Here is a 14,121-nt window from a genome sequence, read left to right on the forward strand (position 1 = left end):
GTCGAAGCCATGAACACAGCCTGCTATGTCCACAACAGAGTGACATTAAAGAAAGGGACTCCCACAACTCTCTATGATGTCTGGAAAGGAAGAAAACCTACAATCAAATACTTCCATGTATTTGGTAGCAAATGCTATATCCTAGCTCATCGTGAGCAAAGAAGGAAGATGGATCCCAAAAGTGATGAAGGAATATTTTTGGGCTATTCAACAAACAGCAGAGCCTACAGGGTCTTCAATTCCAGAACTAATGTGTTGATGGAATCCATTAATGTAGTGGTTGATGATCAACAGACTGATGTCACAGACGATGTCGAGACATCTCTGAATGATTCTCCAGCTGACCCCTCAGACAAGAATAAGGAAGAAGAACCACCTCAAGCTGAACCTAAAGATGACAAAATCAACAAGGGACCCTCTATCAGAATTCAGAAGGATCATCCCAAAGACCTTATCATAGGAGACCCAGATAAAGGAGTCACTACTAGATCAAGATAAGTAATCTCACATGGCTGCTTTGTGTCAAAGATTGAACCTAGAAATATCAAGGAAACCTTGACAGATGAGTTCTGGATCAATGCCATGCAAGAAGAGTTAGGTCAATTCAAAAGGAATGAAGTATGGGAATTGGTTCCTAGACCTGAAGGAGTAAATGTCATAGGTACAAAGTGGGTATACAAGAATAAATCTGATGAACAAGGGGTTATTACAAAAAATAAAGCTAGATTGGTAGCTCAAGGATATACTCAAGTTGAAGGAGTTGACTTTGATGAAACTTTTGCTCCTGTAGCTCGCCTTGAGTCCATTAGATTATTGCTTGGAGTGGCATGTATTCTGAAATTCAAACTGTTCCAGATGGATGTAAAAAGTGCCTTTCTAAATGGCTACCTAAATGAAGAAGTATATGTTGAACAACCTAAAGGATTCACAGATCCAAACCTCCCAAAACATGTGTACAGATTGAAGAAAGCCCTCTATGGGTTAAAACAAGCTCCCAGGGCTTGGTATGAGAGGCTCACAGTGTTCCTCACTGACAATGGATACAGGAAATGAGGTCTTGACAAAACTCTATTTGTGAAGAATGAAGGAGGGAAGCTCATGGTGGCACAAATATATGTAGATGACATAGTATTTGGTGGAATGTCAGAGCAGATGGTTGAACACTTTGTTAGACAAATGCAATCTGAGTTTGAGATGAGCCTTGTTGGAGAACTGACTTACTTTCTTGGGCTACAAGTCAAACAGATGGAAGACTCTATCTTTTTATCTCAAAGCAAGTATGCCAAGAACATTGTGAAGAAGTTTGGCATGGAGAATGCAAGCCATAAAAGAACTCCTTCTCCTACACATGTAAAAATCTCCAAAGATGAAAATGGTGTCAGTGTAGATCAAAGTCTATACAGAAGCATGATAGGCAGTTTGCTATATCTCACAGCAAGCAAACCTGACATTGCATTTGCTGTTGGTGTATGTGCTAGATATCAAGCTGAACCAAAAGTCAGTCACATAAATCAAGTAAAGAGAATACTGAAATATGTCAATGGCACCAGTGACTATGGGATGTTATATACTCATGGATCTGGATCTATGTTGACTGGATACTGTGATGCAGACTGGGATGGAAGTGCTGATGATAGGAAGAGCACATCAGGAGGATGTTTCTTCTTAGGGAACAATCTGATTTCATGGTTCAGCAAGAAACAGAACTGTGTATCCCTATCCACTGCTGAAGCTGAGTACATAGCAGCGGGAAGTAGCTGTTCTCAACTGGTCTGGATGAAACAAATATTATCTGAATACAATGTCACACAAGAAGTCATGACATTATACTGTGATAACCTGAGTGCTATAAATATCTCCAAGAATCCTATTCAGCACAGCAGGACAAAGCACATTGATATCAGGCATCACTTCATCAGAGAACTTGTGGAAGAAAAGATCATAGCACTGGAGCATGTTCCTACAGAGAGGCAATTAGCTGACATATTCACAAAAGCCTTGGATGTCAATCAATTTGAATGTTTAAGAGGAAAATTGGGGATCTGTGTGTATGAGAATCTATAGCAATCAATGGAGTCTGGGGATAGTTCTCACAAAAAGAGTATGGAGTTGTGTGAAGAATGTTGTAGCGAAATATGTGATGGGTGTAAAGATTCGATGAGATTTATTTACCTTTGGTCAATTTTGACTAAAAAGGGGGAGAAGTATGTGGAGCTGGTGGAGCTGGGTGGAGCTGGGTACTGGCAAAGTTGGATGTGGCTGAATAGAAGTACAGCTATTATTGAAAGAAGTGCACAGGTGCTACTACAGGATGTCTGATATGGTGCACAGGTGTTGATGTTGAAGCAGATGTCAGTATGACATTCTGGCTGGTACAGGGCCAGAGTTACAGTAGCTGTTATTTGATGAATGCACAGATTTAGGGGGAGAAGAAGTACCCTTGTGCATTGTGCATTTGTGTGTCTTACTAGTTGCATCCATAACTAGTAATTCTGTTGTTGTTGCACATATTTAGGGGGAGGAGAAGTACCCTTGTGCATATGTGTATTACTAGTAGCCATAGCTAGTAATTGTTTTTGCTTCTGCTGCAGATTAAACTACTGTTAAGTTGTTTAACTGCTGATAGTTTGTCTTGTGAACAAAAAGGACAGATATATGTTTTAGCCAAAATTTGCCAAAGGGGGAGTTTGTTGATTCTAAGTGTTGGCAGCAATTTTAGTAAAACAAAGAGTGTTCACAAGATGTCATGTGTGATGTCTTAACATGAGATATCCTATGTACCTGTTGGAGTTAAAGAACATGTGCAAGCAGGATTGTTTCAGAATGCCACATACAAAGACAAGGCTTCTGATATTGGATGTACCTGATGGAGCTTAAATGGAATACATGTTCATGCAGGATTGTTTCAGATGACATACACAATGTCATGGCATCTGATATGGCTGTACCTACTATAAAAGGAAATATGGATTATGCAGGATTTTTCCAGGATGTCAGACCCGATGTCATGATATCCTATACACAGAACATTCAGTATGAATGTCTGGTGTTTTGTGATTGCACAATTAATGGCAATCATTGGTTGATTGAAGATATGGCTAGCTGGCGCATTCATTCAGGGATTTCAACCAGATTTGATTATTTTCCAAGGAGATCTACACAGTTGTTATAAAAAGATTTGATTGGAAAATAGATTTAGGGTTTTCAAGATGTCCAAATACTTCTATAAAAAGGGACTTAGAAAACCTGTTTGAAGACACAACCAAGACTGAGCGAAATTTATAGAGAGAGCTAGGGTTTGTGTTTGTAGGTCATTCAAGTCATCCATTGATGATTGAATTGGACTGATTTGTCTTCTTGATCAAAGCTTTGAAGAAAGATCAAAAGTGTGTCTTCCTGATTGAAACTGTGAAGTAAAATCAAGAGTTTGTAATTGAAAAGTATTTTCTTTTCACATGGATTGTTATTTAAAATCACGGGTGTGTGATTGTAAGGGAAGTGAGTGGGTTCTCATATCTAAGAGTGCTTAGGTAGAAGTTCACGGGTAGAGATTAGGTGAGAAAGACTGTAACTTGTTGAAGTGTACGGATAGTCTTTGAACTAATTCTATTATAGTGAATTTCCTTCCTGGCTTGGTAGCCCCCAGACGTAGGTGAGTTGCACCAAACTGGGTTAACAATTGCCTGTGTAGATTGCTTTACAATTCTGTTTATTTATCCATTGTGTATTAACAGATATTAGTGTCGTGACATTGCCTTCGACATCTTATATCTGATACCAGAATTTCATAATCAATGAATTATTTTCTCATCCCCACACTCTATTTTTCTCAAACATCTTTTATACAAAAACACATACACACATAAAAAAAAGGCTCCCTAGGAGTACCTAGGACACTTTGGGTGCTAACATCTTTTATTAGTTTTGATTTGAAAACTTCTTATCTTTGGGTTTTGTTGGTATTTTTCCCTTTTCCTTTGGAAACAATAAAAGCGCGGTGACGACTCTGGTTTTATTGACGTTAAGCTTATCCATAGCTTGATGGTCATGAATTTACCGCTACAAACATAAAAAAAATTATTTTTTATTTTTTTAATAAAATCTTCTATAAATAAATTTCTTTAACTTACACAAATTAGGATTACCCATATTTATACACAAACATCTTACTTTGCAACAATTGCCCATATAGAATAGAAAAGACGAGGAAGAAGGAATATAAGCGGATAAGATAACTTTATTACAAAAAAAGGGTGAACTAATTCTAATGAAAGAAGATAATATATATAAGAATAAATATAATTTTTTATCCAAATAACCATAATTTTCAAAAAAAATCCCAAAATAACCCATTTTTCAGATTAATTCCCAAACTACCCCACTTTTAAGAGGATGCGCTAGATGAATCGGTGCTTGCTCTTAAACTTAGAGAGGAGGTGCCAATTGGATTGGATAGTGCACATAATTCTGTCAATCCAATTGGCGCCTGTGTGTTAATTGTTAAAGGAGGTGTCAATTGGTCTGACACCTGTGTGTGTTTCGTAATTTTTTTTGAAATGATTGTTGGGGTGTTTGGTAACCATATGGTTGTTGAAGGTTTTAGTTTGAGATGTTTGGGCTTCTTAGCTATAGTAGGAGGAGGGACGGTTGGTGTTAAATGATCGCTGGGTGTTTTGGTTAAGGCGACTATGATAGGGTGATATGTTAGGTGCATAAAGATGTTGGGTGTCTTGATGATGATCTACTTGTTGGTGGTGGTACGGGGTATGCTCTTGGTATTGTGGTTGTATGTTTGGCATGTTATGGTTGTAGGTTTGTGTGTTTGTGGATCGGAAATTTTGATGGATAAGGGGTTGTGAGTAATCGGTCTGACAATGTTGTTGGGGGTTAGATATTGAACCTACTGGTGTAGAAGTTGTCTGGCATGGATCATATAGGTACATATCCTCGACGATAAAATCAAATTCAATCGATCAGTACCAAGTCATATAATTACGACTTGGTTTTTCTTCGGTTGGCATCGCAACGTCAGTTAAGACATGTCTTGTCGGTGCTTATTTTCGACACTCAGATCTGGCGAAGCTTTGCCATGGGTTAAAGTTCCATTGGTCGTCAACTTTGCGTAGATGCCATTCTCCGAGGTTTGTCAGGGGATCTGAGATATGTTGAATCATACTGAATTGCAATTTAATACGATCACTATTGTGCATCTCGACAGTGGTGAATCTTATGATCGGTGTGCATGCAGTCTAAACGGTTGCGTCTTGTTCATTGATTTCATGGTCATGATCCAATTTTAGATATGGACGCCAAATAAACTGAAATGTGAACATATATTAGATTATAAATTTGTTAGAAGAAATTAACAAATTATTACGAAATAATAGGTTAATGAAAATACATCTGTCGGCCGAAGGTGATCCAAGAGATTGCGATACTAGGTAATACAATGTCTAGGACATCTGTTATAACTCATACCACGTGTCGACCATCTGCACCATAAAAATAAAAAAATTATTTTGAGATAATAATCGGTAAAGTAAGTAAATATAGTCCATTTTTAAGAACTTACTTTTGTGTGTACGGAAAATGTGAATGGGTTATTGTTGACGGGTGCTAGGGACGGTAGTCTAGACCAACCCCATGCTTGGAGAAAAACAACACATCCAGAAAATGTAGATGTGTCTTTGTGTGCATTTGTACACAAAGAGCTATAAAGATAAGCCAAACAAGCGGACCCCCAATTGTAACTTCTTATTCTATCTACATGTCTTAGTAAAGGTAAATACATAACATGCATATTGGAATCACTACCTTCGGGAAATAAAAATAAACCAATTAAAAGCATAATATAACACCTAATTTTTATTATTCTAGCCTCTTCGGTAGAATTCTTATCTAACTGTAAGTTGTTATAATATGCCTTAAGGCATGAAAGAAGTATACCTTGAACTCTCGAGTTATCATCTAACAAGTCAACATTCAAGAGGTCCATGCAAATTGAATTCGCATAGTTAGTTTTACCATTTACCGCCTTACCTTCAATAGGCAGTCCCAATAACATGTAGACATTCTCTAACGTCACGGTACATTCACCGGTTGGAAACTAGAATGTATGTGTCTCGGGACATCATCTTTCCCATAATGCAAGAATAAATTTAGTATCAACCGACCAAGACATTATTTTGCTTACATGTATAAAACTGGCGAGTTTGACATAAGGTTGAATCATCGCGTCCATGTGAAAAAATTCATGGACACGAGTTCGAAACCTAGAAACATCCTAAAAAATAAACAACAAAATAAGTTACTTTATAAAAAATAAACAACAAAATAAGTTACTTTGGAAAAATAATACAGGAATTAAACGCTTACATAAGTTGTTATGTTTGCAATTGTGCCTCTATGTGATTCATCCATAGTGAGCAGAGACATATTGTCGTAGTAAATATATGAAAGAGTGGTTGTTGTAGATGAAAGAGTGGTTGTTGTAGATGAAAGAGTGGTTGTTGCAGAGGAAGAAGTGATTGTTGGTGATGAAGAAGTGAAACTTGCATGACTACTTATAATGAGAGACATGCAAAGACATGAAAACGTTTGGATGCATGAATAATTGGGCTTGCATGTAGGCGCCAATTGGTTTGGCCTACACATGCAATATTACAATGCAAGTGCCATATGGACTGGCGCCTCCTAGGCTTGCATGCATGCATGATCTTCACATAGGTTGCAGGCTACATGGCTATCTGCATGCATAATTTCGAGGTCTGCAAGGCGCCACATGGATTGGCGCCCATGTACAAATATCACATGCAGGCGCCAATAGGATTGGCACTAGGGTTTGCATGCATGTCATGTCACATGGCTATTTAAGTGTCTTACCATTTCATCCTACAATCAACACAAATTCATCTGCACCAAAAAATTTACTTTCCATCTACACCCAAATATTACAATGTCATCTGCATCCAAATATATTATCAATGCTCACTGCAACGGTGAGACGTATGAGTTTGATGTATACGGGTTTTGTTTTCGAAACACCGATACTATTCGACTTACGATCAAGAGAAATCAAATTTCTTGCATTTGAAAAAATAAGTTGATTCCTGCATAAGATCTGGTCTTGTGTCACAAATCACGTATCAAAATCCAATTTATTTCTAGAACAGTAAATGTAAATTTTACCCTCTAACGGTACGGGACGATGAAGATGTTGAATATATGTTTGTTAGTCATGAACATTCTGGTTGCAACTCTATTGAGTTATATATTACTCTTCAATCAAGTATATCGTCTCAGCAATCTCAGATAACTAATCAAGTTGAATATGACGAATTTGATTCAAAAAACTCAGATGAAGCCGACCTAGAAGTAGAAGCAGAAGTCAACGTCGTTGATGATGAAGAAGAAGAGTCTGAGACACAGGTCGATCATATGTTGAACAACAACATTGAAGATGACGATTATCCAGCGTCATTACCTCCAAGTCATGTATATAATCCGCCTCAACATATGACAAACATGGATCTGCATAACTATGAAACATCCAACGGTGTTTTTTATAACCTGTATCCACGATCAGAGGGTGAGTTAAAAGTGGGAGACAGGTTATGCATTACAGAAGAATGTGTGCGAGCTATCAAAAAATTTCACATGAATAACTCTGCTGATTTCACCGTAAAACATATGCACCAGGAACTGTTACAATTATGGAGACATTTCCAACATTTATGCCAGACAGAACTTGTGTTGCTGGAAATATAATCTTTCATTACCCTTTTGGGGCGTTTGAACCGTACATCAAAGATTTTGCATTCTACAAACATATTATTCAAATTGATGGAACATGGTTATACGACAAATACAAGGGTACTTTGCTTATGGTTGTTGCATAAGACGACAACAATAATGTCTTTCTCATTGCCTTTGCTCTGGTTGAAGGTGAAACCGCTGGTGGTTGAGGTTTCTTCCTTCGACATCTTAGAACACATGTCGCTCCACAAGTCAATCTCTATTTAATTTCAGATAGACATGCTGCCATTGAGAGTACTTACAATAACCATGATAACGAATGACATGATCCTCCTTCTACCCATGTCTATTACATTAGACATATCGCACAAAACTTCATGCATGCAATCAAAGACAATAATCTTCTCAAAAAAATGGTGAATGCAGGGTATGCTCTAATGTAGATGCAGGAAGATGGGTGGATAACATACCAGTAGAGCAGTGAACAAGTGCATTTGATAGAGGCTGTCGATGGGGCCACATGACAACAAACCTTGTGGAATGCATGAACGACGTATTCAAAGGCATAATCTACCAATAATCGCTTTGGTCTGAATAATCTATTTTAGGTTGGCATCTACCTTCGCAATCAGGGGTGAAAGATGACATGCTGCCATTGAGAGTACTTACAATAACCATGATAACGAATGACATGATCCTCCTTCTACCCATGTCTATTACATTAGACATATCGCACAAAACTTCATGCATGCAATCAAAGACAATAATCTTCTCAAAAAAATGGTGAATGCAGGGTATGCTCTAATGTAGATGCAGGAAGATGGGTGGATAACATACCAGTAGAGCAGTGAACAAGTGCATTTGATAGAGGCTGTCGATGGGGCCACATGACAACAAACCTTGTGGAATGCATGAACGACGTATTCAAAGGCATAATCTACCAATAATCGCTTTGGTCTGAATAATCTATTTTAGGTTGGCATCTACCTTCGCAATCAGGGGTGAAAGATGGAATGCAATGTTAATGTCGAGTCAAATATACAGTGAATGTTGTATGAAAGTGATCAAAGAGAAAAGTATCAAAGCTAGCACACACGCGGTTATAGTCTTTGACCGTCATATGCAAAATTTCAATGTATAGGAAATAATGGACCAGAATGAGGGGAGACCAAATTTATCATATGCTGTCAAACTAAACAAAAGTTGGTGTGACTGTGAAAAGTTTCAGGCTTTCCGTATTCCTTGCTCACATGTCATTGTGGCATGCACACATACTCGTCAGGATGCTTATAGCCATATATCTGATGTTTACAAGGCCATTACCATCATGAATGTGTATAACAAAAGCTTCCCAGTGCTACCAATGGAGGAATATTGACTTCCATATGAAGGTGACATAGTTTGGCACAACGATGAGATGCGAAAAAAGAAAAAAAGGACGACCAAACAACACACGTATTAGAATAGAAATGAATACAACTGATAAAATGATAAGATTATGTAGTATATGACGTCAACCCGAACATAATAAGAACACATATCTCAATCTAGGAGCAACATCTGCATCATAATTTAATACCTCCTTTCAATTTTTGTAACCTTGGATTTTTATATATCATTATCTTTTTGTTACAACAAGGTTAACAACAAACATCACTACAAATCACTACAACATAAGCAAATTTAAAACAAAACATTTCTAACTTATTACAACAATCAAACTGATGTCATCTCGTCCAAACATCATTTCCTTAGCATCCTTATTAGTTTTTACTCGCACCCAACCAAATATATTATCGAGTCTCTCAATACTTCTTATTTTTTTACTTTTTGGTATTTTTCCATCTAACCAACGAACAAACTCCCTCTTCAGTTAATCGAAACTACAGATGTTCCAGAAAAGCATCAACATCAGATGCTTGCCTCTTGAATAAATCATTTTTCCATAGCGGCGACGAACACCAAACATGTTTGCAATATGATGAAATGAGATGTGGAAAAATGAATCACACAACACCTCTATTTATAAAAAAAAATTGCACATTACACTGAGACACCAGACCAATTGGCGTCTCCTCTCAATTAGTGTACATGGACGCCAATTGGATTGGCAGCACCATGTGCTGTAGTCAATTCAATTGGCGCCCCCCTCTTAAATTTTAAGGGTAGACGCCAATTGGTCTGACGCCTATGCCTTAAGTATTTTATTTTTTAAAACTAGGGTAGATTAAATTTTTTTTTTTAATTATTTTGAGATATTTTTTAAAAATATGGGATATTTAAGTAAAAAATTCAAATAAATAACAATAGAGCCTAGATATGTATGAAAAGGGTCAAAAGCTAGTACTAGTGTAGGACGCGAGGGACTACGAATAATAGCAATTGATGAACATCACCGAGAAAATAAAACCTAGATATGTATGAAAAGGGTCAAAGCTAGTATTATTCAAGAGGATGATGCCACTGTTCTTGCCATTTACAAATGGAAGGGGAAGAGAATGTCCAGGTACATTCTAATTAAAAAATTTAAACAATTGGAATCGTGAAAATAAAAAGTGAATAAGAAGCAGTTACTGTTATTATACATGAAAGGTTTGTGTCTCAATGCCTGATTCTTTTCTTTCTCACTTTTTTTTATTCCTTATTACAATTTTCATTCTTACTATAACTTTCTCATTCCTTGCTTCACTTTAATATGGAATTATTCAATATCATTAACTAAAGCAAAACCAAAACCAAAATTCTTTCTAAACTTTGCAAAAGAATCTTAATCTATGTTCTATAAATGTTGTCCTAGGCGTCCAATTAAATAAATAATTACACAAGAGTTTCATCTATACGTTTATTCATCACAACACAAATATTAATATATATATATATATATATATATATATATATATATATATATATATATATATATATATATAAGTCTAACATTCATATTTTCTTTTTTCTTGCAAGCCTTTATTAATATTTTGAGAATCCAACTATATAGACCATGGAAGCGTTGGGTGTAATATGGGAAGTAGCTAAAAGTTTGTTCAGTTGCACAAATGCACAAGCTGCCTATGTTTATAAGCTGCAGGAGAATCTGGAATCATTGATGGAAAAATGGGAAGATCTTCAAAACAAGAAAAAGGATGTGCAAACAGAAATTGATAGAGCTGAGAGCACAGGACTCATGAAAAGAACAAACGAAGTGATTGGTTGGCTACATGAATTTCTAAAACTTGAAGAGGTATTTTTCATACTAGCTTTTCTTTATTTGACTTTAATCTACATCACATACATTGAATTTCAAGTTTGGAAATTGGAAAATATATGTCCGTGTCCAAAACCGACATTTATTATAGTTTAGTTAGGATGATATTTCTTGGAACATAATGACATTTTTCTAAATTTTCTTCCTGCCTCATATGCTCATGACTCTGTATTTCTAACAGAAAATGAAAGATACTCCCAGTTCTCAAGAAGTTCAAAGTAACCAATGTCTGAATGGTTATTGCCCAAAGAACATTGTGTCAAGCTACAAGTTAGGGAAAACAATTGTTAAGAGGCTCAATGAGGTAAATGGCCTTCTTGCTAGAGCTGGTAATATGCAGATTGCTCTCAAGCAACCACCTAAACCTATAGATGAGATGCCTTCTAGTGAGACTATAGGCTTAGACTTGATGGTCCACAAAGTATGGAATTCTCTTGAGGATGACACTGTTGGTGTAATCGGTTTATATGGAATGGGTGGGGCCGGAAAAACAACCCTTATGAAAAGAATTCACAATGAATTAGGAACGAGGGAGCATAGTTTTGATCTAGTGTTATGGATAGTGGTTTCTAGAGATTCTGATATCAATAAGTTAATGAATGACATCAGCAATAAATTAGGAATTGAGGAAGGTTTTTGGAATAGAAGTACTCAAGATCAAAGAGTATCAAAGATTTATGACCGGTTAAAAGGAAAAAAGTTTTTGCTGATGTTAGATGATTTGTGGGGAAAGCTAGAACTAGAAGCAATAGGAGTTCCTGATCCGGAAAAAAATAACAAATCAAAAGTAATGTTCACAACACGATCTGAAGATGTGTGTGGTAAAATGCAAGCTCAGAAGAAACTCAAAGTGGAATGTTTATCAGATGAAGAAGCATTTGATTTGTTTTGTAAGAAAGTAGGTGATGAGACTTTAAAATGTCACTCAGAGATCCCAAAGCTAGCGCGTGAAATGGCTAAAGAATGCAGAGGATTGCCGCTAGCATTAATCACTGTGGGAAGTGCCATGGCTGGAGTGGGCAGTTTTGAAGCTTGGATGGTTGCGAAAAATAACTTGAGGAGTTCTCATTGGACAGCCTCAGATTTTGAGGATAAAGTTTTTCATATCCTCAAGTTTAGCTACGACAAACTTCCTGATGAGGCGCATAAAAACTGCTTCTTGTACTGTGCACTATACCCAGAAGATTTTGAAATAGACACTGATGACCTTATTGATCGATGGATCGCTGAGGGATTTCTCTATGATGATATCAGTATATATGATATGTACAACCAAGGGAAGTCTGTTGTTGAGAAATTAATACTTTCATGCCTATTAGAAGAGAGTATCGAATCTTTTCATTTTGGTTGGAGGAATAATAGGATAATTAAGATGCATGATGTGATTAGAGATATGGCACTATGGTTAGCTCGAGATGAAGACAAAAACAAAGACAAAGTTTTAGTTCAGGGGGAAGTATTTTCCATGTCAAAAATGGATTCTAAAAGATTGAATGCTATAGAGAGGATTTCAATAATAATTACAGAGAGTTTAGATGAAAATTGGAATTTTCTGGCTTGTCCAAATCTCATCACTCTTTTCTTTAGCATTCGATACTTGTTTGTCCGTCATAATCCTTTTTTTTCAACAAATTTCCAATCATTGAAAAGGTTGAGAGTGTTGGATTTATCATATACTACATCTCTTGAGGTAATCTCCCCTAAAATAGGTGAGCTAATCAACTTGGAGTTCCTTAACATTTCTGGAACATCAGTATCTTCGTTTCCGATTGAATTGAAGAAGTTGAAAAATTTGAGGGTATTCCTTATGGAATATATGAATGGCTTTTCTATAAATATTTTTCCATTGGCAGTGATAGAAAGTCTTGAACAATTAAAGGTGTTTAGATATAGCAGAATATCTCCAGTTATTGAACAAGGAGGCATTTCATTACTAGAGAAACTGGAATCCTTACCAAATTTGGAGGAACTGGGCATTCAATTAACTAGCTTCACTAGTGTGCAAAGACTATTTCGCTCCACCAGATTACGAGGTTGCTCTCGACATCTTAAGCTTAATTGGATGGAGCAAGACACAGTTGAAATGTCATCATTATTAGCATCCATATCAGAAATGACTCATTTGGACTACATACATCTTTCAGGACAATACAGCCTTGTGGATGGTTCATCGATTACACAGAAGTGCCATCTTGGCAAGCTTCGAGAAGTGCACATAGCTGTTTGTTTTTCAATTACTCATTTGACCTGGTTGAGGTATGCTCCACTTCTCGAGTATCTTGGTGTTTATTATTGTTTGTCAGTTGAACATATCGTGAAGGAAGCCAATGACGAAGATGTTGGCTCAGAATCTAAGAATGATAATATGTTCATAAATCTTAAAGAACTTCTCCTTTCAAAAATTCCAAAGCTAGTGAGCATTCACAAAAGAGCATTGGCTTTTCCTTCCTTAAAACGTATTCGTGTAAAAGATTGCCCCAATCTGAGGAAGCTTCCTTTAAACTCCAGCTTTGCATCAAAGAACAACTTGGTTGCAATCGTAGGAGATACCGAGTGGTGGGACAAGTTAGAGTGGGATGACACAATCATTGAACACTTACTACGTCCTAAATTTCAAGACTAGGACACTGATGAATATTGGTAACCAATAGAAATAGGAATTAGTAGCTGTGATTGAATAATTAGCCTATGTTTGATATCCAAGTGAAACACCGTAAGTTTGAAAAGCTAATGTATGTATTTATCTTTTACCGTAAGTTTGAAAAGTTAATGTATGTATTTATTTTTCACCGTAAGTTTGAAAAAAGCTAATGTGTGTAGCTTTTGCTTTTCGTAGATTTAAAAGTTACTTTTCACATGAGAACTAAAGTTTCCAAACATAACCTTAATTTTTATGCTTCAAAGTAAACAACCAAACGCGGATGTAAATAGAGACAAGGGGACATATGATAAACAATAACCCCGTAATTTTTGAAGGACAATTCTATACATTTGATAAGTTTACACCAATCGTGCAAAGTTTCACAAACAAAGTAAAAATAAAACTAAAATTAGTAATGGAAATTAAATAAAACCAAGACAGATAAATTATACACTTTTAACAC

The 14,121-nt window shown here is 36.4% G+C and overlaps 1 protein-coding gene across 2 annotated transcripts; it reads left to right on the forward strand.

The window, feature by feature from the left end:
* The first annotated feature begins 10,707 nt into the window (after nt 1-10,707).
* Nucleotides 10,708-13,812, forward strand: LOC127102074 (disease resistance protein RPS5). Of its 2 annotated transcripts, XM_051039491.1 has the most exons (3): nt 10,708-10,993; nt 11,199-13,273; nt 13,526-13,812. In XM_051039491.1, the coding sequence occupies exons 1-3, from the start codon at nt 10,754-10,756 to the stop codon at nt 13,638-13,640; spliced, it is 2,430 nt and encodes an 809-aa protein (XP_050895448.1). In that variant the 5' UTR covers nt 10,708-10,753; the 3' UTR covers nt 13,641-13,812. The 2 variants fall into 2 exon arrangements, with proteins under 2 accessions (XP_050895448.1, XP_050895447.1); XM_051039490.1 differs by having other exon boundaries at nt 10,710-10,993; nt 11,199-13,812.
* Nucleotides 13,813-14,121: the final 309 nt, after the last annotated feature.

Source organism: Lathyrus oleraceus, chromosome 7 (assembly GCF_024323335.1).
Source record: "Lathyrus oleraceus cultivar Zhongwan6 chromosome 7, CAAS_Psat_ZW6_1.0, whole genome shotgun sequence".
Taxonomy (NCBI): Eukaryota; Viridiplantae; Streptophyta; class Magnoliopsida; order Fabales; family Fabaceae; genus Lathyrus; species Lathyrus oleraceus.

Coding starts and splice junctions, on each gene's coding strand:
- LOC127102074 (XM_051039490.1), top strand. CDS start 10,754: ATGGAAGCGTTGGGTGTAATATGGGAAGTAGCTAAAAGTTTGTTCAGT. Junction 10,994..11,198: donor AATTTCTAAAACTTGAAGAG/GTATTTTTCATA, acceptor TATTTCTAACAG/AAAATGAAAGATACTCCCAG.